This window comes from Sminthopsis crassicaudata, chromosome 2 (assembly GCF_048593235.1).
Source record: "Sminthopsis crassicaudata isolate SCR6 chromosome 2, ASM4859323v1, whole genome shotgun sequence".
In the NCBI taxonomy this organism is placed as follows: domain Eukaryota; kingdom Metazoa; phylum Chordata; class Mammalia; order Dasyuromorphia; family Dasyuridae; genus Sminthopsis; species Sminthopsis crassicaudata.
Window position 1 is genome coordinate 258,928,640 of NC_133618.1, and position 27,242 is coordinate 258,955,881.

Genomic DNA, 27,242 nt, shown 5'->3' on the forward strand with positions numbered 1-27,242 from the left:
CCAACTGCCTCAGGGGAAAAAAATGTGTCTTGTATACACTCTTCTCTCCCTGCTATCTACTCCCCAAGTTGGTTGTTCAATATTTACTAGCACTCTTAGATTTCAGCTCATCCCATCTCAGATAGGAAGTTTGAAACAGAGAGACACTTTTGTTTTCTCATTTGAGGCACATTTCACTCAAACCCCGGACTTGAAGTTGTTGGTCCATAGCTGTGATAAATTTAGATATGTGTATGTTTGTGTGTGTAGGTATATTTACATATGTACATACACACATACATATATATACACTTGTATGCATGTGTATATATATACACATATACATTAATATATATACATACATACATACATACATATATATATATGTATATATGTATGTATATATATATATATATATATATATATATATATATATATATATATATATATATATATATATATATATATATATATATATATATATATATATATACTTATAGGATTGGAAAGACATCATAGTCCCACTAGTGCTGGGCAGTGGTTATTAATGATTTTGAAAAGAGAGAAAGTTGTTTACTATGTATAAAAATGAAATGTTCATCCTACACACTGACACACATAGATAATTCATAAGATTATCTTCTTATGGAGTAAAATTAATCTCTTCTCTTGTAGGGTTATACTTAATCACATAGAAGTCTTTCCTCATGTCCCTTATCTGTAAAATGGTTGGACTAGGTGGCCTTTGGAGTTCCTTCTAGGCCGATAGCTATGATCTTGTGAAAACAACTCTGAGGTTTCACTTCATAACCAGCAGAATGGAAAAGATGGAAATAGTTAATGTTGGCAAAACAGTTGGAAAGCAGGCATTGTTGGTGAAGTACTGAATAAGTACAGTTCCTCCAAAAATCACTTTGGAATTGTGCTTTTTAAAAAGTGACTAATATGTTCATATCTTTTGATTAGGGATCCCACTGCTAAACATATCCCAGAATATATAAAAGATAGAAAAAAAACCACTAAAATATAATAAATAACCAAAAGAATGGGAAACAAAGTAGATTCCCATTGCCTGAGGAATGCTTAAATATATTGGGGCACAACATGGAAAGACTTAGATTTATGAAGGAAGATGCTATCCATCCTTAAGGAAACAGATGACAAGTGAAAATGAGCATAGTATGGTTTTACATATATGTGTACGAGTGTATATATGTGTATGTTTACAGATACCTATGTGTATATTTATAGATATCTGTGTGTGTGTGTGTGTGTGTGTGTGTGTGTGTGTGTGTGTGTGTATCTCCACACTTAATTTATAGCCTTCTTTAGAGTGAGGGAGGGGAAAAGGAAAGTAAACCATGCACAACAGAAGCAAAAGAAAACCTCCAAGGAAGAAAAGAAAAGCTGGGCAGCTTTGAAGATCATGTATAATATTTCTTAAATGAGTTTTCTTTTTTTAAGTATAGGTTTCCTTGAAATGGAAATTTCTTGTTTCATATTGATCCTCTGATTTTCTGCTGTGTATATGGCATTGTTTCTTTTTTTTCTCTTCTCATTTTGTATTTAAGTTTAAAATAAATTTTAAAAATTTACTAATATATATGTATACATATACATATATGTATATGTATGCATTAGGACATGTGAATGTAGTCAAATATTACTTCATAAGAAGTGATGAATAAAAAAAGAGAATTATGGGAAAGAAGATATATGAACTGATTTAGAGTAAAATAAGAAGGCACAGAAAAACCATGTGCATAATGATTATAACAAGGTAAATTGAAAGAAGTTAAAAATGGAAAGCTAAGTTTGGCCTTGGAGAAGAATTGAGAAAACACACCTCTTTTTTTTTTTTTTTTTTTTTTTTCTTTATAGAGTAGGGGACTATGATTGTGGACTATTACACATTATCAGGCTTAGTTGATGTGCTGGTGTGTTTTTGCTGAAATGTTTTTTCATTCTTTTCACTTTGTTTTTAAACTCTTGTTACAAGGAATGGATGATTGGGTAGTGGAGCCCAAGAGACATATATTTGGAAATTGGTGTAAAAACAAAAAACATCAGTAAAAATTAGAAAGTGTAGAGAGCTATCGTCTCCAGAAGCTGCCTGATCGCTCTCTGGGAAGAGATCTGCTGTGTCTACTCAAATCTTTCAGACAGATTCTTCTTCCTGCAATGAACCGTTGTCTCCAGGCAGTTGCTGTTAACTCTTGTCCTTAGAAGTGACTTCCCTTCCTGCAGAGAGCCCCGTCAGGCCTGATGTAATGCAGAGAGTCCTCTTCTTTCTCTGAGAGTCCTCTCTTTTATTCTCCCAGAGAATGGGCGTGGGATAATGCAAGGGCTTCTGGGAAGAACCACCCCAGCCAATGAGCTTGCCCCCTCTATCAAGTCAACCTGAGTTCTCACCTTATAATTGTCCAGAAAACCTCAGTTCTCACTTAGTAATCCTAACATCTCCCCCTTTCTTTTGATTTAGAACATAGGACAGTCATGACCTTGAAACATAAATCCATCAATATGGGAAGTATTACAGATAATTACATAAATTACATAAGCACATAGTAACATAGTAACGTAACACATGCTAGAAGTATATAACATAATCATAAATTGAAAATTTACAAATGTCCATAAGTCCATTGTCCATTAGTCTCATCTTGTGTGAGGAAGTCCAATGATTCCTGCTGGTTTTTAAAGTTCTTTAACAGTCTTCTTATTATCCATGCTCTTTCAGTGTCAGATGTGTCTTAGATCTTCTCCTTTATTTTGAGGTCTTTCTCTTTTTCTGTCTCTCTCTGGTGGACAAGGCGAATATGACTTGTTGGCACCCATCTGATTCCTTCTCCTGCTGAAGAAATACAAGCAAACCCTCTCTCCCAGGCAGTTAACTTATCTAATTTCCTTCTATTTACCACTTTCTGGATCTCTCCACATCACCTGGCGATTATCTAAGGACAGTGGAGATGCTCTCACTGGACACTGCCCTTCTGGTGGGTTATAAAACCTGTCTGCTGGAGCCAGTGCATCTTTGTCAAAAATTAGAAAATTAATGGTATAGAGAACTAAATTTAGAAGTTCCCTAGGGCTACCTGTGGCTCCCCCTTTCTTTTGTTTTTGGAGGAGTGTCTTAATATCTCTGTTTCTTCTCTCTACTATTGCCTGCCCTTGAGGATTAAAGGGTATGCCCGTGGTATGTAAAATCTTATACTGTGCACAAAAGTGTGTAAAATGTTTGGACGTATATGCAGGTCCATTGTCTGTTTTTATTGCTTGTGGCACACCCATAATTGCAAAAGCCTGTATAAGGAATTCAGTGACCACTCGGGCTGTCTCTTTTGCTGCTGGCATTGCAAATGTGAATCCTGAAAAGGTGTCTACCACAACATGAATAAAAGATAGACGACCAAAAGATTTATAATGGGTCACATCCATTTGCCAGATTTCATTGGGTCTCAAACCACGAGGATTCTTCCCTGGAGGGAGTGTAGGAGCGTGGAAAGGAAGACAAGCTGTACAGCTTTTTACTATGCTCCTAGCTTCCTCTCTTGTGATTCCAAATTGTAAACGTAAAGCTCGAGCAGCCTGATGATATTTAGAATGAGATTCTTGTGCTTCCTGAAATAAAGGACTACTGGCTAACATGGTTAGAAGGCTATCTGCCTTTGAATTTCCATCAAAAATGGGACCTGGAAGTCCACTATGTGAGTGGACATGCAAGATATAAATCTTGCCTGGATGTTTTCTCACTTGCTCTTGAAGTTCCTTAAAGAGCTGATAAATATTGGAGGCTGCAAATTTTATTTGGGCTGTGGCAATTCTTTGTACTACACCTACTGAATAGGCTGAATCAGTAATTATATTTACGTCTCCTGGGTAATAAGTGAGAGCTAGCATGATAGCAAATAATTCATTCTGTTGAGTGGATTGAAAAGGAGTCCTGATTACTCTCTTTATGGTTAAATCATGAGAGTATATGGCACAAATATTTTCTTTGGAGGCATCTGTAAAGATTGTTGGTCCTTTAAGAGGAACCTTAGAAACCTTTTCTTCAAAAATCCATCGCCAATTATGTAGTAGCCGGGTAATCTTTAATGGAGATCCATGTGCAAAATTTGGAGCGGTGGCCAATAAAATTTGCCATTCTGGGATGTTTTCACAGCATACATTAATCTGTGCGTTAGTATAGAATGTGTATATTTTTTCAGGACTTATCCCAGATAATTGTGTTACTCTCTTAATAGCCTTTAATAAAATCCTAGCCACAAGCACTGGGTAAGGTGTAAGGCTTTGTTCTGGTTGTGCTGGGAGGTTCACCCACTCAATCACTCTGTCTCCTTGATGAAGGACTGCTGTGGGTGCCTCTTTTGTAGCAAAAACTGATATTTCCAAGGGTTTTTGAGTGACTCTTTCAACCACATTGGATAAAGCCAGTTCAACTTCTCTCAAAGCCTTTTGTGCTTCTTTTGTAAGCTGGCGTGGTGAATTTAAAGCACTGTCTCCCCTTAAAATGTCATAGAGAGGTTGTAGTTGATTGGTAGTTAAGCCTAACACTGGACGCATCCATTGGATATCTCCTATTAATTTTTGAAAGTCATTTAAGGTGTTCAACTTCTCTGTTCTTAAAGAAAGCTTTTGTACTGTGAGTGTCTTAGGATATACTTCATATCCTAAATATTGAAAAGGAGCATGTCTTTGAATTTTTTCTGTAGCTATATGCAGTTTGTAGTACTTTAATGTTTCCATGGTCCTTTGTAGACATGCCTCTAACATTTGTTCCTCAGGTGCACATCCCAAAATATCATCCATATAATGTAACAATATTACTTTTGGAAAGGCTTTTCTTACTGGAGCAAGAGCAGCTGCAACATACATTTGGCACATAGTAGGGCTGTTTTTCATTCCCTGTGGCAAAACTGTCCATTCATATCTTTTATAAGGCTCAGCCAAATTAACACTAGGCACTGAAAAAGCAAATCTTTTCATATCCTCCTTATCTAGAGGAATAGAATAGAAACAATCCTTAATGTCTATAACCCATAGAGGCCATTCTCTTGGCAACTGAGTAGGAGATGGAAGTCCAGGCTGAAGAGTTCCCATAGTTTCCATCTGTTCATTTACTCTTCTTAGATCAGTTAACATCCTCCATTTTCCAGATTTCTTTTTCACCACAAATACTGGGGAATTCCAAGGACTTAGAGAAGGCCGCAAGTGTCCTTGGTCAAGTTGTTCTTGCACTATGTCTAATAAGGCCTGAATTTTATCACTTCTTAAGGGCCACTGTTCTACCCACACTGGTGAATCAGTCTTCCACTGAATAGGAACTGGTGAAAGTGCAGGTAGGCCTTCAACAGCAGCCCTGCCTAAAAAGCCGAAGTGCTTATTTGTAATCCTATCTGCTGTAAAATGTCTCTTCCCCACAGATTGATGGGGATTTTTTCAACCACAAAAGGAGTAAAAGCTCCTGTTTCTCCTTCAAATACCCATCTCAAAGGCCTAGCACTAACCTCTGCTGCTATTGATCCTCTTGCTCTAGGGAAAGATCTTGATCTTTCCTTTTTTCCTCACACTTCCTCCTCTGTTCATTTTTAGAACTTTTCCTTCTCCTACAACTTGCTTGGTAGTTTAAGGCTAATTGAACTATGTTGTAGATATAAAATACTTCTGCAGAAATTGAACGAGGCCCATTTTTTGCTTGAAATTCTTTCATTTCATATCCCACTAGCTTCCATTTATCTACATCTATCTTTTCTTCCTCTAAGAACCAAGGGGATGTGCGTCTTAATGCAGCCAAGAGTTTAGCAATCTGTACCCAGGTTACAAGTAAACTCTGCTCCTCAATTATGTTGATTATACTCTCTATAGTACCACTCCTGAATGGGGGTGGAGCTGAGGTTGCTTCTGGGGCTGGGGATGAGTCGGCTGAGGTCCAGGGATTGAATATAGCTAACATCTGCCCCATTTCAGCTATAAGAGATTCCTGGTTTAGCCCTTAACAAGTTAAGTTCCTTATTTATCTAGTAGCACACTCACTTAATCTTTAACAAAGTTTCCTCTTTACTCACGGTTCTGGGTCAGAGAGACTGAGATCTGGATGGGAGGCTTTTCTACTGGAATCAGGACTGTGTCTGTCCCTGTTCGGGTGCCAAATTGCGAAGGTCTGGTCTAGCTCCTCTTGTCAGGATAAGCAAAAGTCCTTGCCCCACGTGTGGACGCCAATTGTAGAGAGCTATCGTCTCCAGAAGCTGCCTGATTGCTCTCTGGGAAGAGATCTGCTGTGTCTACTCAAATCTTTCAGACAGATTCTTCTTCCTGCAATGAACCGTTGTCTCCAGGCAGTTGCTGTTAACTCTTGTCCTTAGAAGTGACTTCCCTTCCTGCAGAGAGCCCCGTCAGGCCTGATGTAATGCAGAGAGTCCTCTTCTTTCTCTGAGAGTCCTCTCTTTTATTCTCCCAGAGAATGGGCGTGGGATAATGCAAGGGCTTCTGGGAAGAACCACCCCAGCCAATGAGCTTGCCCCCTCTATCAAGTCAACCTGAGTTCTCACCTTATAATTGTCCAGAAAACCTCAGTTCTCACTTAGTAATCCTAACAAGAAAGGAAAAAAAGGAAAAGAAATTTGATTGTTTCAGTATTACACTGATATTTGATGTAGGATTGCCTCCCTCTGGTCTTGGATAACATGTGACATACCTTCTTAGTCTTCCCTCATGGCACTGTAAGAGGAAGGGGACACAGAAATCTGTGACAGAGAAATCCTCTAGAAATAGGATTAAAATCCTTGCAATATAATGGATAATATTAAGATTAATTGAAGGAACAGGGGATATTTAGAAGAGAAGTTTAGAGGGGGGACATATTAGGTGTTTTTTAGTACTTGAAAGGCTGTCAGGTAGAAGAGTGATTCAATTTGTTTTGCTTTGCCCCAGATGAAAAGCTTGAAGCAATGACTGGAAGTTGCAGAGAAAATCCAGTTTAATATAAAAGAAAAACTTCCTATACAAAAATGAAATGATCAGTCAACATTTATTAAACACCTATTTGCCATGTACTGTGCTAAGCACCAGAAATACAGAAAGAGGCAAAAGATAGGGTTTGTCTTCAGGAAGCTGACAATCTAATAGTATTAAAGTTAGCATTTATATATTGCTTACCAGGTGCTGAGTACTTTACAAATATTAGCTAATTTAATCCTTATAATTAACCCTGAGAAGTAGGTGCTATTAATAGCCCTATTTTTAAAATAAAGAAACTGAAGTGAAATGACTTGTCCTAGTAAGTGTCTAAGGCTGGATTTGAATTCTGACTCCAGGCTTGGCTCTCTATCCAATGCATCACATCCATTGTGTGATAGATAGGGGTATTTCTGAGAAGATTAGAAGGTTCCTTTTGATGTATATTTAGTATAAGATAACCACTGAGGTCCCTTCAAGCTGAGATTCTAATTCTACTGGGCAGAAAAGACATACCAGGAAATAGTGATATAATATGAAAGTAAATGATTAAGCAAAGGTTAAAATGAGATGAGGCTTTTATTTGATAGGCAACCTGAAACCATTTTAGGTTTTTGAGTAGGTGGGGAAGGAAAAGAAAGGAATAAGCATTTATATAATACCTACTATGTGCCAGTGATTGTACTGAATGCTTTTGCAAATATCTCATTTGATTCTCATGACAAACTTGTAGGAATTAGGTTTATATGATTATCTCCATTTTATAATTGAGGAAACTGAGGCAAACATATAAATGACTTGCCCAGACCTATACAGCCACTTAGCAACTAAAATTGGCTTTGAACACAAATCTTCCTGGTGCAGGATCAGTGCTTTAGCCATGGAACCATCTAGCTGTATATGCATCTAACATGAAACATGATTAGAGATGTATTTTGGGAAGATTTCTGGGGCAGAAATAGGTATTATAGCTATGTAGGCACTGGGAAATACTGAAACAGGGAAGCCACTTAATGAGGTTATTATGATAATATAGATAGGAGATGATGAGGGCCTGCTCTGGGATGGTGGTAATGGGAATAAAGTGGAGAGGGTGATAGAGAGGGAAATTGAGCAAAAGATATTCTTTATGTCTTTAGGACTTATGTAGAATTACCTTTAAATCCCATCCCACCCCTCAACCAAAAAAAGCAGTAACATCTTGCCCACTCATACACTATGGTTGGGAATAGCAACAACAAAAATTCCTCATGTAGCTCCTTCTTCTAATGGTCTGGTCCTGAATTCTTTCAATAGCTGCAGCGTATCTTGGGCTAGACAGGCCTGAATTTCATTTCACATATCTTGTAAGAATAATGGAAATCTTTGCCAAACTTCCAGTTGATGCCATCAGCATAGCTTTCATGGTTTCCCTTGTGGTAGAGCCCATTGAGATTAGCATGGTGGCAGTTCCCAAACCACCAGGCACCTTTGAAATTCTGGGCACAACTGGATTCAGATTCATCGTTGTCTTGATCCTTGGTGCTAAATGGCCTGTTTTTGTGGTAGTTCATTGAGTCCCCTGCAGAGATTAGGGCACAACCAAAACTCTTAGTTGTCTAGCTCTGTCTACCCCCAAAATATTCCAAAAGTACCTAAAGGCAATTAGAGAAATGTCCAGTTGATTGAGCAGGGGCACCTAGCTTCTAGCCTATGGCTCTGCCATAAATTGGGTAGCCATTTAATGTAAGAGAGATGAAAAGAGAGAAAAGAGGAAAGAGGAGAGAAGAGAAAGAAGAGAGAGAGAAAGAGGAGAAAGAGGAGAGAGAGAGGAGAAAGAGAGGAGAAAAGAGAGACAGAAAGAGAGAGACAGAAAGAGAGAGAGAGAGAGAGAGAGAGAGAGAGAGAGAGAGAGAGAGAGAGAGAGAGAGAGAGAGAGATGGTGAGAGAGAGAGAGACAAAGAGAGAGGGAGAGAGAGAGATATGGTGAGAGATGATAAGGGATGATTTAGAGTGAGGAGGAACCTCAGAGGATATCTAGTTTAAACTTTTTTTTTTTTTTTTTTTTTTTGTTAAACTCTTTATTTTAAAATAAAGAAACTTAGCTCAGAGTAAATAATTGTCTTGTTCCAGGTCACCCAAGTCATAAATTATAGCAGTGGGAAGAGAGCACTAGAAGTTGAGAGTATCAGAAAAGCTTCATAGAAATTAGGTACATAATCTGATTCTTGAAAAAAGATAAGAAAGGCAGAGATGAGGAGCAAGTGCAAACCAGGTATGGGAGAAAACTTGAGGGAAAATAAAGAGGCAAGAGTTAGTATATTGAATTCAGAGATCACTTAGGAATTCAATTTGGCTGCCATGTAATATATATATATATATATATATATATATATATATATATATATATATATATATATATATATATATATATATAGCCTAAGGTGAAATGAGCAAGTTGGAGGTAAACTATAAAGTGCCTTAAATAGATAATGAGTTCCCATTTTATGATAGAGGCAATGGGGATCATTAACATTTTTTAGAAAAAGAATGCCATGATCAAATTTGTGTCTGAGGAAGAATATTTTGGGAATGGTTTAAAGAATGAGTAAGGGGAGAAACTGGAGGTAGGAAAATCACTTAAGAGGCTATTAAGATAGTCTAAGTCAAAGGTGATTAGGGCTCGATTGAGGGTGGTAGAATTGGAAGTAAAGAAAAGAAGACAAAAATGAGAGATGTTATAGTAGCTACGTAGTTCAGTGGGTAGAGTGGTGAGCCTAGAATCAGGAAAACTTCAGTACAAATCCAGCCTTAGACACTTATTGGTTGTATAACCCTGGGCAAGTCACTTAATTTCTATCTATTTCTGTTTTCTAGACTGTAAAATTGAAATAATAATAGCACCTACTTTTTAGAGTTGTTATAAGGATCAAATAAATGAAATAACATAAAGTACTTAGTCTAATGGCTGGCAAATAGTAGGTGTTTTTTGCATGTTCCCTTTCCACTTATTGAACTAACGAGGCTAGGAAATTAACTGCATTAGGGGATAGGAGAGTAACAAGATGGTGGTGCTTGATAGAAGTAGAAAAGCTGGGAGTAGAGGCAGATTTACTGGGGGAGATGTAAAGTTCAGATTCTGGATATGCTGAGTCTGAAGTGCTGGTGGAACATCTTGGTTCAATATGTGGTACTGGAGTTCAGGGAAAGGATTAGAGCTAATTATACAGGAAGGAAGGAAGCTAGCAAGCATTTATTAAGCACTTTCTACATACCTCTAAGGGAAGCAGCTTTTTGTGTTATCCAGGGCCTTTCTCTGCTCCCAAATAATCTATTCCCTATCTTCTTTACACTATATAATGTCTCTTTGAATTTCCACAAGCCTCCCCCTTTATGGTACCTTTCCCTAACTAACCCTTTCTAGTACATAATCATCCCTTTTAGGTTTTTCTGTTCTTGGGGAGAGACCAGCTCTGTGATCTTTAGAAGTTTTTCTAAAATGCAAAATCTGCCATTGAGCTTTGTGTTGCCATTATCCCATAATTATGCCATAGAGTACTTCACGTGGACAGTGAGGGGAGGGCATCCATTCCTGAGGTCCTGTGACCTCCTCCTTTTAATCAATCACAATATCACATCCTACTGGGACATCTTAGAGATGATCTAATCTAACTTCTTCTTATAGATCGTGTAATAGAGGCTTAATTTTTCCAAGGTCAGTGATGAAACAAATGTCTCGAGTTCTTTCAGAGATTTTACATTTTGGGCATTATGCCTAAATTGTAGATTGTAGAGAGGCAAAAAGCTCTGGCCAAGGAAGCAGAAATAGCAGCCAGAGTTGTGGGGTTAAGGTGGTGAAAAAGCAATGCTTTTTTCTTAAGGGACAGGTCTTTTGTGAAGCATATTTGAATATATGACCTTTTACCGCTTCCCTGGAGCCTTCTATCTGTAAGAGATACATAAATAACTTACCTGCATTCCCTTCCAAAAAGTTTCCCAGGATCAGCTTATATTTTTCTGTCTCTCCTAGAATCTGGAATGATGAATACTTGGCAAAAAATTGATTTTGGTCAAAGTCTTGGAGGTCAATTCGGAGCTCGTTGTTTCCTGTTTAGAAAGGGTGTAAAATTGTGTTCTATTAGCCAATTCCTCCTTTCTAAGGTTATCCTGTTATCTCCTGGCTGGACTGCCTTTACGCTAGCTTCTTTAATTGGTTACATTTTTCCCTTCTTTTTTTACTTCCCACAGATAAAGCTGCCCGGGCTTCTCCAGCCCTCAGGGCTTATGACAAGTTGGGCCCATAAATGTCCCCAGATTTGTCCATGAGCATAGTCTGTATCTTTCCTTAGCCTGTCTATCTTGTATTCCAGTTTCATTTATATTGAGACTGTCAATATTAGGTATTTTTATTCCCCCACTAGTAAGTACATCATCAATTTTTGATGCTCTTCTATAGTTGTGAACTCACATTTAGCATATGAATAGTTATATTAATATTTGTAGAGTCTAAATTACTATATTTATAGAAAGTCCTTGTGAGAAAAAAGCCTCACAAAAACAAAATGTGGCATGTAGGAGATAATAAGTGTTGGATAGAATTGATTGAACAAACTGACCTAGAGACCTTTTGAGCTAAAGGAGTGATTTTCTCTGCTGCTTTAGGGAGTAGGGAGATAAGGGGGGGAAATTTAGAATACAAATTTAGAACATAAAGTTTTACAAAAATATATGTTGAGAACTATCTTTACACTTATTTGGAAAAATAAAATACTATTAAAAATAACTTGGGAGAGGCAGCTAGGTTGTTCAGTGGATAGAGCATCAGTCTTGAAGTCAGAAGGATCTGAGTTCAAATCTGGTCTCAGACACTTAACATGTTCTAGCTGTGTGACCTTGGGCAAGTCACTTAACCCCAATTGCCTCAGTAAAAAAGCAAAAAAAGAAGTGATTCTCTGTTGGTAGGCTTTATGACAAAGAAGTAGGAAGATACTTTTATGGAAGAGGATATTTTCTAGTGTCCTTCCTATCATCCCATTCAGGATCACCCTGATCTATGTATGGCCTGCATTTATGGGTGAGGACTCTTTGCCTGGATCCAGGGGACTGTGGGTAGAGATGATGAGGTTTTTACTGTGAGTTGTCAGGCGGTAGAGGTTTTCATTGCCCATCCAAAATTCCCCTAGTTGAGTTCCAAAGCCTCTCTTGTATGCAGCCCAATCCCGGAAGAAATTCACAGACCCATCAGCTCGTCTCTGGAAAACCTGCGATGGAAGAGGAGGAGAAAACAGAGGTGGATTTGTATAATCTGAAAAAAAGGAGACAACGAGGGGATGTGGTATCTATTTTCAAGTACCTGAAGGATTGTCATTTGGATGAAGCAATAGGATTATTCTGTACCATTCTAGAGGATAGAGCCAGAAGCAATCAGTACAAGTCATAGAGAGATTTTGCCCCAGTAGAATATAACCTGCCTTTGGGAGCATACAGACTTGGGAAAGAGGTGATTTGACTCTGAAGTAGGAGACAAATACAGCAGAAGAAAGAGAGTAGAGTTGAGATGGTAGCAAGCAGCATGGTGAGTGATTTAAGCTATGAGAGCCTATCAAAAAACCCTCGGTGACTGTATGAGGATGAATTGGGATATGGAAAGGGGAACTCAGGGATCTGAAGCTCTGGAGAGGTGAAAATTAACACAAGAAACCAGACCTACAGAGGTGTGGAAAGAACCTCTTCCGCTTCCTTGCAAAACTGCTTTTCCTCTTGCTTAGTTAGGTGTGTGAGAATTTCTTCCATACCTGTTGCTTTCACTCTAGATCTTATTGCCTACTACAAAACCCTGTTGGCCAGCAGAAATACTAATCTGAGTACATGTTCTTTAAAGCTTATGAATAGGGAAAAAATAAGAGTGGAAGTATTCTTGATTTCAAGTGGCAGAATGTTGGGTCAGCAATTGTTGATCTGGGGATTGACTTAAAGCTATTAAGACAAAAGGGGAGAAGAACATTGCTAGGCCATGCAAGCTTGATAGGAATTCGGGGTTTAGATAATCCTAGAAATAAACTAGGAGCCTATGAAAGTGGCAGGCTGTCAGGAGTAAAGCATGGGTAAGAGTACTTTCCCTTTCCAATTGATGGCCATCATTGGGAAAGTGGGATTTGAAAGGAAGGTCTTTCTCCTTTGAGGAAGGAAAGAATTGGAAGAAAGTGAGACTTACACAGAAAGTGTGGGGAGATTTCCCTCTCTCCCAGTACTTGGGCAGCCTAGCCTGCCTTCCTAGCTATTGATATTTGCTGCCTACAGTAACTAGCAAAAAAAAAAAATCCCATAGTAAAAATGTTTGGTATGATGATATATGTATAGCCTCGACTGGTTTGTTTTCTGTCTTAAGGAGTGGGGAGAGAGGGAAAGGAAGGAAAACATTTTGGAACTCAAAATTTTACAAAGGTGAATATTGAAAACTATATTTATATGTAATTGGAAAAAAAAAGAGTCCCATAGTTTAATAGTTGCCTTGGAAGACAATGAGTTCCCCTTTACTAAAGGTCTTCAGGTAGATGCTGGATACCAACTTGTTTAGGAAACAGTTGAAGGGATTTCTGTTCAGATATTGCTTGATGTAAAAATGAAATCTGAAGTCTTTTCTGATTCCATAATTCTATGATTATGCTTGGAAAATGATATGGTCAGAAGATCTTTCCATCCTGAATAATCTCCCACTAAATCTTAGGCAATTTCTTGTTTTAGTTTGAGACTAGTTTTTCTTAAAGAACAGAAAACTAAGGACAACTTAATTCTTTCGAATACATATTGTTACTAAGTTACTAAGACCAGACATTCTCCAGCTCCCTGAAGACAGAATAAAAGGAAACAAAAGTCTTTTGCGAAGGAAGTCGGGTAAGACCCAAAGGAGATTTTTCCAGTGAGAAGTGTTGCTGGACACTAAAATAGATAATAGTCTATACTTGTAGAACCTCTTTTCTAGAGATCTAGAGACAACTCCAAAGATACTTTATTAAAAAAAAAAAAGAAAATGGATTATGATAGAATTGTCAAACATGTTGTCTATAATCCACATGTCCACATGACCCATAGCAATCCCTAGTGTGGGCCAAACCAGATTAAGCTATAATTGGGAAGTATTTAACAAAATAAATAAAATTACAATTAATTGTAGAGAGAGTAAATATGTGGTTTTAGAAGTAAATATGTGAAAAAATTTTTAACATGTAATTGGAGAAAATAAATGAATAAATCTCTATCTACATATCTCAAATTTTAAAACAAATCAATACATGGCCTTCAATATACAGTTTCGTGTCTCCTGTTTCTATTTGAATTTGACACCACTGGACTATAAAAGATCAATGAGAATCCCATTTCCACCCTTGGTTTCTGGATTTTAGATTCTATGAATAGTACTTGTCAAAAAGGTTAAGTGATAAGAAAAGAGATTCTGAGCAGGCTCCCCACAAAGTGTGATTAAACATGGGGTGTTAGTTCTCTCTACAGAATTATAATCAGAGTTGGAAGGACCTTAGAGAATATCTAGTCCAAATCTCTTATTATGTATTTATTTTTGCTGAGACATTTGAGGTTAAGTGATTTGCCCAGGGTCACACAGCTAGGAAGTGTTAAGCGTCTGAGGGCAGATTCGAACTCAAGGCCTTCTAACTTCTGGGCTGGTGCTCTATCCATTGCACCACCTAGCTGCCCTGAACTCCCTTATTTTAAAGAGACAGAAAGAAGAAGAGATTTGGGCTGGCACCAGCCTGGAGCTCATCACTCACAGTCCATCCTCCACCATCAGTGTCCATGTCACACAACACAGTCATGGGGGTGCAGTCATAGGGGTAGATTGTGTACCAGCCACTCAAGATCTTCCCCTGGCCTAGCAGATCCTTGCAGGTTCTTGGTCCTAGATAGAGGGAAATGCCAAATGATGAAAGAGGTCAATCTGGCTCAGACTGAAAATGCCTAAATGAAACAAGGCCTTTCCCTTGGCCTGTTTTTTTTTTTTTTCTTCTTTCTCTCTCACTACTAGTTTAGTCCTTTTTTATGGCTTCTATGATCATGACTGTACAGTTATCTCCTAAATCAATAAATCAATATTTTTTAGCTCAAATCTCTCCCCTGGTCTCTAGTCTTCTCTCTCCAAATGATTGACTTCCACTGGCATTTCAAATCATGTTCATACCTGAACTCACCATCTTCCTTCCTAAAGCTTTCCTGTTTCACTTTTTTCACTTAATAGTGCCTTATTTGTTCCAGATACATGTTAAAATAGTTTTCAACGTTCACTTTTGTAAGAAACGTTTCTATTTTTGTGGATGGAGCCATCATCCTCATCTCCTTCAGTACTCTGTTTGCAATCAGTTGCCAAGTGTGGTCAGTTCTATCTCCTCAATATATTTTAAATCTCTCTCTTTACAAATCCAGTTATCACCTTAGTTCATTTCCTTATTACTTCTGACCTTTTGACTCAACCTTCTAATTGGCCTTCCTACCTCCTTCCTCTCTTCTCTCCAATCCATCCTTTAAGCAGCAACAAAATTCACCTCCTTAATGCATGGTCTGATTCTGTTGCTCCAATGCTCAGAAACCTTTTTCTAGCCAAATTGATCCACTAGCTATACCCTTATCCCTTCCTACTGTATATTTATCTATTTTTTTGAACATTTTTTAAATTAATTTTTATAATTATAACATTTTCTTTGACGTACATATGTATAGGTAGGTTTTTTTTTTTTTTTACAACATTATCCCTTGTACTCCCTTCTGTTCCGAGTTTTTCCCCTCCTTCCCTCCACCCCCTCCCCTAGATGGCAGGCATTCCCATACATATTAAATATCTTATAGTATATCTTATGTACAATATATATGTGCAGAACCGAATTTTGTTGTTGTTGTTGCAAAGGAAGGATTGTATTCGCAAGGTAAAAATAATCTGGGAAGAGAAAACAAAACAAAACAAAACAAACAAAAAAACCAGTGCTCTCAGTTTACACTCATTTCCCAGTGTTCCTTTTCTGGGTATAGCTGATTCTGTCCATCATTGGTCAATTGGAATTGGATTAGCTCTTCTTTATGCTGAAGATTTCCACTTCCATCAGAATACATCCTCATACAGTATTATTGTTGAAGTATATAATGATCTTCTGGTTCTGCTCATTTCACTCAGCATCAGTTCATGTAAGTCTCTCCAAGCCTCTCTGTATTACTCCTGTTGGTCATTTCTTACAGAACAATAATATTCCATAATCTTCATATACCATAATTTACCCAACCATTCTCCAATTGATGGACATCCATTCATCTTCCAGCTTCTAGCCACTACAAAAAGGGCTGCCACAAACATTTTGGCACATACAGGACCCTTTCCCTTCTTTAGTATTTCCTTGGGATATAAGCCCAGTAGTAGTATGGCTGGGTCAAAGGGTATGCACATTTTGATAACTTTTTGGGCATAATTCCAGATTGCTCTCCAGAATGGTTGGATTTCTTTCACAACTCCACCAACAATGCATCAGTGCCCCAGTTTTCCCACATCCCCTCCAACATTCATCGTTATTAGTTCCTGTCATCTTACCCAATCTGACAGGTGTGTGGTGATATCTCAGAGTTGTCTTAATTTGTATTTCTCTGATCAATAGTGATTTGGAACACTCTTTCATATGAGTGGAAATAGTTTTAATTTCATCATCTGAAGATTGTCTGTTCATATCCTTTGACCATTTATCAAAAGAATGGCTTGATTTCTTATAAATTAAAGTCAATTCTCTGTATATTTTGGAGATGAGACCTTTATCAGAACCTTTAACTGTAAAAATGTTTTCCCAATTTGTTACTTCCCTTCTAATCTTGTTTGCATTAGTTTTGTTTGTGCAGAAACTTTTTAATTTGGCATAATCAAAATTTTCTATTTTGTGATCAATAATGGTCTCTAGTTCTCCCTTGGACACAAACTCCTTCCTCCTCCACAAGTCTGAGAGGTAAACCATCCCATGTTCCTCTAATTTATTTATGATCCCATTCTTTATGCCTAAATTTTGGACCCATTTTGATCTTATTTTAGTATGTGGTGTTAAATGTGGGCCCATGCCTAGTTTCTGCCATACTAATTTCCAGTTTTCCCAGCAGTTTTTGTCAAATAATGAATTCTTATCCCAAAATTTGGGATCTTTGGGTTTAGCAAACATTAGAATGCTATTTTTATTCACTATCTTGCCCTGTGAACCTAACCTATGCAACTGATCAACTAGTCTATTTCTTAGCCAATACCAAATGGTTTTGGTGACTGTTGCTTTATAATACAGTTCTAGATCAAGTACAGCTAGACCACCTTCATTTAATTTTTTTTTTCATTACTTCTCTTGAAATTCTCGACCTTTTGTTCTTCCATATGAATTCTGTTGTTATTTTTTCTAGGTCATTAAAATAGTTTCTTGGGAGTCTGATTGGTATAGCACTAAATAAATAGATTAGTTTAGGGAGTATTGTCATCTTAATTATATTCGCTCGGCCTATCCAAGAGCACTGAATGTCTTTCCAATTATTTAAATCTGACTTTATTTTTGTGGCAAGTATTTTGTAATTTTGCTCATATAATTCCTGACTCTCCTTTGGTAGATATATTCCCAAATATTTTATACTATTGACCGTTATTTTGAATGGAATTTCTCTTTGTATCTCTTGCTGTTGGATTGTGTTGGTAATATATAAAAATGCTGAGGATTTATGTGGATTTACCTACTGTATATTTAAAGGAGCACACTCCATCCCTGGAGCACATTTTCTGTTGTTGCAGACTTTCTCTATTAATATTTGGCCACCTGTTTTATGAAGTCTTCATATCCTTTACCTATTCTTGCTTCTCTTCAACTGAATATGATCTCTGAATTCCTCAAGTTTCTTATAAAATTCTGTCTCCTTAATTTCATACTTAGTAATATCTATGTTGTGTTGCTCTTACTCAGTTATAAGTGTCTCCAGGGCAAGGTCTGTGGATTTTTGTTTGTTTTTTTTAGTTATAACCTGAAAAGAGGCAATGCGGCAATGTACATAGAGAGCTGGCATCTGAATCATGACTTTTGTTTTGCCTGACATACCCTGGCTCTGCAATACTGGGGTTAAGTTAAGCACTTAATGTCTTAGTTCCCTAGCCAACTCTCTAAGGCTGAGTGGAAGCAAAAGGGACAATCTTCATTAAAGGAGAGAATTTCCTCTTCCAAAAATTCACTATACTGATGAGATCACACGTCCAGTCCCTACCATGACCTAGACCAAATTATTCCCCTGGTGGCAGCTACTTTATACTCAGACATAGTGTCTAAGACAAGATAATCAGTTCTGGAATGCCAGCCTTATAAAATCAAGCCTACAGAATGATGGGGAAAGTCACATCCATTGTCCTTTTCTCTCCTTCAAGTGTTCTAGAGGCTAATGGAGCCCTGATGGCCCTTCCCTAGATCCAGATGTTATAGGATGCTCTTCTTGATTGGGCATTGTCTTGAGAGCTGGAGCTCTGTCCTTGGAGCGGCCACTTGCACAGGATTATAGCTTTTTACCTGACAAGGATCAAAAAAGGCCCCCTATTCCAACCCCTTCATTCTATAGAGGAACAGAACAGTTAAATTTTTTGCCCAAAGTCACACAAGTAGTGTCAGATTTGGGCGTTGGATTCAAAGTTCTCTGATTCCAAATCTGGTGATACCTTTCAGCTGCTTCCCCTGCTATTCAGGGCACACTCACCATTCTTACACAGCATGTTTTCCAGGTCCTTTGCCTCTGGAGATGAAAGGAAAAAAAAGGGCAAAGTTCATTGGGCCAAATGTGACACAAGACACAAGAACCAGGATGAGAGACATGGGGCACAAGGTCCGTATTAGCTCCTTTGATTTCATCCCAAGACTATATATCAGAGCTTGTGGTCTTCCTCTTGGCCTCCTCACCTGTCTTAGTGGTTCTCTGCCCCTCTCTTCTTCTCTTAACTTTCAACAAATCAAGCACAAACCAGTGCTCTCCAGAGACACTCAGAAGAGATGCTTTATTATAGGACTAATTCTCTCAAATATCACTCCTCTCTAAATTCTGACCTCCCTACTTTAAAAATTGTGATAATTTTTCCATGGGGTAACTGATCAATGGATAAGGCACTAAGCCTGGAGTTAGAGACCCAAATTCAAATCTGGCCTCAGATCCTGTATGATCCTGAGCAAGTCATTTAACTGCTCTTTGCTTTAATCTATAGAGAAGGAAATGACAATCCCCTCTAGTGTCTTTGTCAAGAAAATCCCCATAGACAGTATAGGGGTGCTATGGTCCATAAAGTCACAAAGAGTTGGACACAAGTGAATCACTGAACAACAATTTTTTCATAGAGGATGGAGTGCTTCCTGAACACTCAGGCCCATTTTCTAAACTTATCTTAATATTTTAAAGAGCTTCATAACCTGGGCAAATTCTTCTTTCTTTTCAAGAGCTTTCCAAATTTTAGGGAACAGCTGGTCAAGAGGAGGGGACATGGGAGAGGTAAGGGGAAAGGATGGGTACTAAATGCCAGGAACTGTGCTAAGCACTCTACAAATATTATCTCATCTGTCCTCCCAACAACTCTGGAGGCTAGGTGCTGCTATTATTCTCATTTTACAGTTAAGGAAACTGAGGCAGACAAAGGTCCAGCTAGGAAATATCTGACTGGATTTGAACTTGGGTCTTCCTGACTCCAAGTTCAGAGCCCTATCCACAGCAACACCTAGGACCTATGCCACAATGTCAGGATTGAACTGTGCAGGCAGGAGAGTTCTACAACTTGGAGTCTGGGATCCCCTCAAACTGAGGAGTTTTTCCTCCCTCTTTATACACAGCTTTCCAAACTTATCATAAGTAATTATGGGGAATATTCTTACCAAACGAAGATGGCATCCCTGGGGCTCCCTTTTCTCCTGAAAGAGAAAAATCAATTTTAGTTCTTGGCTATTCTGGAGAAACCCTTCCCTGCTTATTGTTCTAGGAATTTATTTTCTTGATGCTGATTATGATCAGGAAGAGTTACTAACTACCTATATTCCTGGAGTCTGTCCAGTTATGCAATTGGTAGGGGAAGAAATATCAATTTGCCTAACAATCCAACGAATAAACTGCAATCAAGTCAGGACAATGAACTCCCTTTTCTTTTCTTCTTGTTACCTCTGGTTAGTCATATATTGGCTCCAAGTATAGAATTATCTCTGAAGCTGCATAAAGGATAGAGCAGTACTTTGTATGTTCTTGAAGAGGTCTATGACATTAGGAAAGAGATGTCATGACTTGCACAAATAAATTGGATTTAAGTGAGGGAGAGTTGTACAAGATGAACAGCTTCATTCTCTCCTCCAGAACCATTGTGATCTAGTGGTAAGATACAGATCAGAAAGACTAGAGACGGTTCCTGACACAGTGGAAAGCCTTTTTTTCCCCCCAGGTCTCATTTTGTCTGAGAAAATGCCCATTCATTGATTAAGACTAGAGTAAAAATGGGCCAATTGGCTTATTTTACCTAGTTAAGAATAATAAAATCAATCTGGAAGGAGAAGACCATCAGAATTTCTAGGCAAAACAGAAACAATTGGTTATTTATACTCACTCTGAGCCATTAGAATTAAAAAAATGACTACATGAGTCATGGTCTGAACTATTTTGGGGAGTGATTTGGGTTTAAAGTCTAAGACATGGCCCATAAAAAGATATCCAACCCATAAACCTCAAGACATCTTGCTAGGTTTTAGCTGTCAAAATTTATATTCCTTTGGGCAGAGCATCCATAGGTAAGGGTTTGATTCTCTATGTGTACAGAGGGAAAAGAGGTAGGGAAGAAGGGAAGAAAAAAAGAAGAAAGGAAGAAAGAGAACTTTCTTATATAGAAGACAGGTGCAGAGGATACTTTTTCAAAAAAGAATTTGTGGAAAGATAATTTTAGAACTGGTTGTGAGTTCTCAAGTTGAAATCAGGCTCAGAAGCATTATCGTGGCCTAGATCTCAGTGACATAAAGAGGTTGAGACTCAACCAGTGAGCTCTTATCCATTTCACTGAGAAAACTTGGGCAAGTGGGTTAACTGTTTATTGCCTCAGAACATGGAATTATTTAAGGACATTTTGTGTTTTTTGGGGGGATACATTTATGCAAGATTATGCCCTATTTCAGAGACTGATTGAAAGGGAGTATGAGACTTGAATATGAAAAACACTAAGAAAGCAGCCAGATGGAGCACAGCATTTATCTAGGACCAAGACAACCTCTGTGCATTGTTTCCCCCCTGCTCACTTGCATGTCATCAAAAAGAGAACGTTAGAATTAAAAACTGGACAACCCTGAACCCTAGAATTCGTTGTAATTATTGGGCAAGTATAAGGGATGAGGTGATGAGGGCCTATACTTGAGTGATAGCAGTGTCAGAGAAGAGAAGGGGGCACAAATGAGAGATGTTCCAAAGTTAAATGGACAGATTGTCACAACAGTGTGGATACAGACAGTGAAAGACAGTAGGGAGTCCCGAATGACTCTTAGATTGCAAGCTTGGGGGACTGGGAGGACAAGGTGCCCTTGATACCATTGACAGGGAAGTTTAGAAAGGGGAATGGTTTTGGGAGGGAGAAGACGAGTTCCATTTTGGATATATTGAGTTTAAAATGTTTTCTGAACATCCAGTTTAAGATGTTTGGGAGGCAGTTGGAGATATGAGATTGGAGGTCAGCAGAAAGATTGGGACAGGAAAGGTAGATTTTTGAATCATTAATATAGAGATAGTAATTAAATCCATGGAAATTTATATGATCACCAAGGTAAATGGTATAGAGGGATAAAAAAAGGGAGTACAGGACAGAATGCTGAGGGACACCTGTGGTTAGAAGGTGTGGTCTGGAGGAGGAGTCAGCAAAGGAAACTGAGGACACACAGGTAGAAGAAGAACCAAGAGAAAGGGGTGTCCTGAGAACCTACAGAAAAGAGAGTATGAAGGAGGAAAGAGTGAGCAACAGTGTTGATAGCTACAGAGAGGTCAAGGAGAGTGAGGATTGAGAAAAGACCCTGGGATTTGGAAAAGTAAATTGATCTAAAAGAAGACCCCAGGGCCTGATGGAAGAGAAGTTATACACTATACTGACACCTGTTGTCTAGGAGGTGAAAAGCCCAGACATGGAAACAGATCTGGAGAATTCCTACACATCTCAGGTTAAGGTTCTTTGCCATTTCTGAAGGAGTACAATATTATGACTACAGCCAAGATGCCCATTCTATTTTTAATTGGTTTTTATTTTCAAAACATATGCAAGGATAATTTTTTACCACTGACCCTTGCAAAACTTTGTGTTTCAATTTTCCCTCTCCCCATCTTCTCCCTTGGGTGGCAAATAATCCAATATATGTCAAACATTAAAAATATATGTAAATCCACTATAGGTATTTATTTTATTTATAAAATTTATAAATTATAAAATTACAAGATGCCCATTCTAAAAGAATAGTGGTCTTGACCTATAACAGTGGACTAGCCCAGCAGAGCCATGTATCCATCTGACATGCCTATCAGTGAACCATTGTGAGGATAAGCCCTGAGAAAAAAGATGTTGATGCTTACATTTCCAGAATTCTAAGTTGCCTTGGCTACAATTTTTTTAAACTACAAATGTCTTACTACTAAATTACTTTAAATTTGCATCTACTCTTCCTAACATGCTATGTATTTGAGGTTTAAGAGTGGAATGTTATACAATTATTGTTCTTGCTTTGCCTTTTGAGTAAATGCACTTGTTAAATTAATTGTGTTATCTGAGGAGTATGCTGGTGGAGACTTGGGAGCAGTAGTAGTAAGAGTACACATCCATACCTTCTTCATCTTCTCACTACCTGCCATTCTCAAGGTAATTACTAGAACCATGAGAATAGTTATAACAGCTGCCCCACTGAAGACTCAACTTGCTTATATGGGTGAGATTAAGGGAGCAAACCAATAGAGAGTATACCATTATATTTATCCTAATTAAATATATTAAATTATATGTATATATATTATCCATTTGTGCACTTGAATTATCTCCTTAACACCTCTACCTTTTCCACCAGTATGTCCTCAGTCTGCTAAATTCAATTTTATTTAGATAGCTTAATTTTAGGCCTCTATGGAGGCAGGAGATAGACTATGACCTCTTGGAGTTACTACCAGGATTCTGTAAGTGTATACTTTAGAAAGAATGTAAGTGTATCTCATTCTAGGATCTCTTGTCATCTGATTCTTTTAAATTGTCTTGGTTTCCTTTTCTTTGTATCCACCAACATTTGTGTACCTGGGAACCTTTTATAAAAATCATAAAAACTGGGATCTTGGGCAAAAACATAGTCACATAAAATATAGTTACAAAAAAAGTATAGTCACTAGTCTGGCATTCCTGACCTGTTTCTCCATCCCAGTAGGAATTCCTCACTTGAGAAAGTTGGATTTATTAAGTACTATGAGGACTCCACATTACGTGTGTATGTGTGTGTGTGTGTGTGTGTGTGTGTGTGTATGTGTGTGCACACTTATATGCTTTGTATCTCTTGGGAGTGTGTGTAATGATAGCACTTTTCCTCTTTAAATAATAGATATATCTCAGCAAAAAATGCTGCAAAGGGAATTTCTAAAAAGAGAGTACTATTCCCCTTCAACTTTCATTATAAAATTGGAGATTCTTTTGCAGAGAAATAAATCTCCAGAGACTCAAGTGGAAACTCTTAGAGAAACTTAACTTAGAGAGTTAAGAGCTAAGTTGGTGATCAGCTCCATGACATAATGGTGTTATATTGTAGATCAATGATGTCAAACTTTAAAAACAGGAGTGCTTAATATGTACATAAAGATCCCTGTGGTTTAAAATGTAATATTATCTGTGCTTTATTGCATTTTTATTTATTTTGCTAAAAATTTCCCAATTACATTTTAATTTGTTCTCCAAATCACAAAGATACCTTATACCTCCAATTTGGTGCTTGAGCAGGTATGATCAGCACTGCCCTAAGTCTCCTAATTTGAGCAGGATTCAGGTATGAGTTGTTTGACATCTCTGGGGAAGATGATCAGAATTGTTATGTAGCTCCAGGAAACACTTTAACTTTCCTATTATCATATTATCTCTCTTGCACCTGGCAGCCCTCTTTTCCTCCTTTAATCTGGGTATTCATAATTGACCTCCAAAATCTATTATAACTATTATTTAATAAAAAGGGATCTATGGATGTCTGGCAGAGCTAAGTAGCAAGCAATACCTCATTTCACCAGTAGGTGCCATGCTCTCATACAATGTTTTCTATCTTCAATAATCAAATTAGAAAACATTAGAATCTGCAAAACAAATCAGTTGCCTACTTTTTCAAGATTGAGGATTTGACAAAAATGCAAAACAAGTTACCACATCTGTACTTCTTTTTAAAACGTTCTTCACTTCTAGATCCAGAAAAAGCAGGTAATAGATAACTCTCTCTGGTTGTGGTGCAAAATAAAATTCTACTCTTGACTCTATCAAATCTTTCCCTTTTAGTGATATATAAATTGGCCACCCTTTTACATGACACAACAGCAGTTAGTCCAGTACCTCACACAAATAAGGCTCTTAATAAGTGGCTGATGAATTGAAATAAAGGCAGGTACTGGTGAGCCTCTGTTATTAGCTATATCAAAGATATAGAGGTGTTGTTCTTTTTTACCTTTGCTTCCAGTTGGGCCAGCTTTACCTGGGTTTCCTGGAGGACCCTTCAGTCCTGAAACACAAAGATGAAAACTTAGATCTTAATAGACCAGAGATGAGATTTCTGACTACCACTTAGTGGGGTGAAGGGCAGCCTTAACTTTTCTGGACCCAAGGATGAATACCAAAGCCTAATTTGACTCCAAGGACAGGAGTGGGATGAGATGGAGATAGGCGAACTCTGCAAAATTTAGCTTATTGGGCTCTGGGAGGAGGGGAAGAGAGAAGTGAGAGAGAACTGGGAGAAAAGGACATGAAAAGAGATCTTCTAAATCTCTTCTCTTCTATTCTTTTTTTCCCTATTGCTTCTACTCCTTCCCTCTCCTCCCAATCTCTCTCCTTTTATGTATTTTTCTTCTCCACTTTCTGGTAAAGGCTCTTCAAGGGCAATCACATACCTTTCTCTCCAGCAATGCCTCCTTCTCCTTTGGGCCCTGGGGGTCCAGGAACTCCTGAGCACCCTTGGATTATAAGGATCTTCTCTGAGGATTCCAGACCTGTCACCTTCACCTCTGAAATATGCAATGATAGCCTAGACTCAGGCTGAGAGGTCCAAGAAGCTGCTACTTTCTTTTCTTTTCTTTTTTTTTAAGTGGTAGAGGGAGCAGGATAGACCCTACCTGAAATGATTGTGTAATTTTCTGTCTCAAGTTATCACATTGAGCATGTTTTCTCCAGCAGGGAATAAAAAGGAGTCAATACTTCATTCATGGTAATGTTTTTAATATTACTATTTTTTTTTTTGAGGCTGGGGTTAAGTGACTTGCCCAGGGTCACACAGCTAGGAAGTGTTAAGTGTCTGAGATTGAACTCGGGTCCTCTTGAATTCAAGGCTAGTTGCTCTGTCTACTGCACCACCTAGTTGCCCCAATATTATTATTATTTTTTTAAAAGTTATTCTTTATTTTTCTATCCATTCTGTCTCTCTGTGATCAAACTGAATCAAAGTTGTGAAGAAAGGAAAGCCCTGACTGAATTTCATTGTAATGGCAACTTTAGAAAATTTACTAAAATGTACCATTCAGTTAACCAATAATATTAAAGGCCTACTAATTTCATAGTCCTAATAAATGAAAACCTCAGTTGAGTGTAAGATCCTCTGAAATTGCTAGTCTTTAATCAATACATATACCTTTCTTTATACAATAAAAAATTGTGCATATCAGGGATTTTATCATATATATATATGTATACACACACACACACACACACACACACACACACACACACACACAAGAAAGTCTGTTATTTTTTTTAAAAAGAGTACCGTGGGGAATTACTTTACAAAGTGAAGAATCCTCTTGCAAAATAACTGAGTATAGTTATAGAGTATAGAGGTAGGGTATTTCCATTCACATTTGATCTTTTCATTGAATTTGGCTTTTTATTTTTGTAAATAGCATTTCATTTTTTCCCAATTACATGTAAAGATGGTTTTCAACATTCATTTTTTGTAAGATTTTGAGTTTCAAATTTTTTCATTCCCTCCCATTCCCCCACCCCAAAATGGCAATCAATCCAATATAGGTTATACACATGCAATCATGTAAACATATTTCCACAGTAATCGTATTTTTAAAAAGTAATCTTATTGTTAAAGACAAAACAGAATAAAAGGGAGAAGCCACAAAAACCAAAATCAAAAATGGGAAAAAAAGGATGCTTCAATCTTCAGACTCCATAGTTCTTTTTTTGGTTGTGGATATCATTTCCTATCATGAGTCTTTTGGAACTGTCTTGGATCACTGTATTGCTGAGAGAAGCTAAATCTATCATAGTTGATCATCTTGTAATGTTGTTATATAAACAATGTTCTCCTAGCTCTGCCTATTTCACTCAGCATCTGTTCATGAGTCTTTCCAGGTTTTTCTGAAATGTGCCTGGTGAGCCTGGGATTTTTATAGATTGAGAATTCATGGTCTCATTAGCTCAGCAACAATCTTTAGAGTTAACTTCAGTTTTGCAGGCTTTCTGGTTTGGGAAGGAAAGGAGATCCCTGGGACATGGAAGAATTTTACCTGTCCCCTGTCATGAAAAAGAGATGAAGATCCATTAAATATTCCCTGTGGCTCTTCCTGAAGGAATTGCCTTTGCTTACCTGGGCATGAGTTTTCAGCTTGGCAAAGAATACTGAGGACCCAAAAGAATGCTACCAGGAAGAGCTGACCTGACCTCTTCATGGTGGGGGTTCCTCTTGTGTGACCAGTGCTCTTTTCTTTGTTGGGAGTTATAGTAATAGTTTTTGAGCACCAGAATAAACTCCTCCCTGATTTCTCAGCCCTGCCCACTTGTAATCAAATTATCAGATCTTAGATTAGTACTTAGGCCAGCAATCAAGGGTGATGAGAACTATGTTTTGTTAACATGAATGGACTGATCTTTTAGATCCAGTGAGATAAGAGAATAAGACATTTGAGAAATGGAAAAAGGGAATGCCTTCCTTGGTCTTTGAGAATCCCCTCTCCCATTTTTAGCTTTCCTTTATGTGTTGTCTTCAATCATTAGAATGTAAGCTCCTTGAGAGTAGGGACTTCTTTTTCTTGGCTTATATTTATATTCCCAGAATTTTAAC

The 27,242-nt window shown here is 37.8% G+C and overlaps 2 protein-coding genes across 2 annotated transcripts in view; one reads left to right on the plus strand and one right to left on the minus strand.

Moving 5' to 3' along the window:
• LOC141555843 (ficolin-2-like) overlaps positions 1–27,242 on the plus strand; it is an 82,478-nt gene that overhangs the window by 20,033 nt on the left and 35,203 nt on the right. The window lies entirely within an intron of this gene.
• On the minus strand, positions 6,991–26,895 carry LOC141555842 (ficolin-1-like). Its single transcript, XM_074289121.1, has 9 exons — positions 26,769–26,895; positions 25,069–25,182; positions 24,630–24,683; positions 19,821–19,856; positions 18,664–18,699; positions 14,703–14,830; positions 12,047–12,176; positions 10,888–11,022; positions 6,991–8,497 (listed from the first exon to the last, which is right to left on the minus strand). Exons 1-9 carry the CDS (start codon positions 26,848–26,850, stop codon positions 8,250–8,252), a joined length of 963 nt encoding a protein of 320 aa, XP_074145222.1. The 5' UTR covers positions 26,851–26,895; the 3' UTR covers positions 6,991–8,249.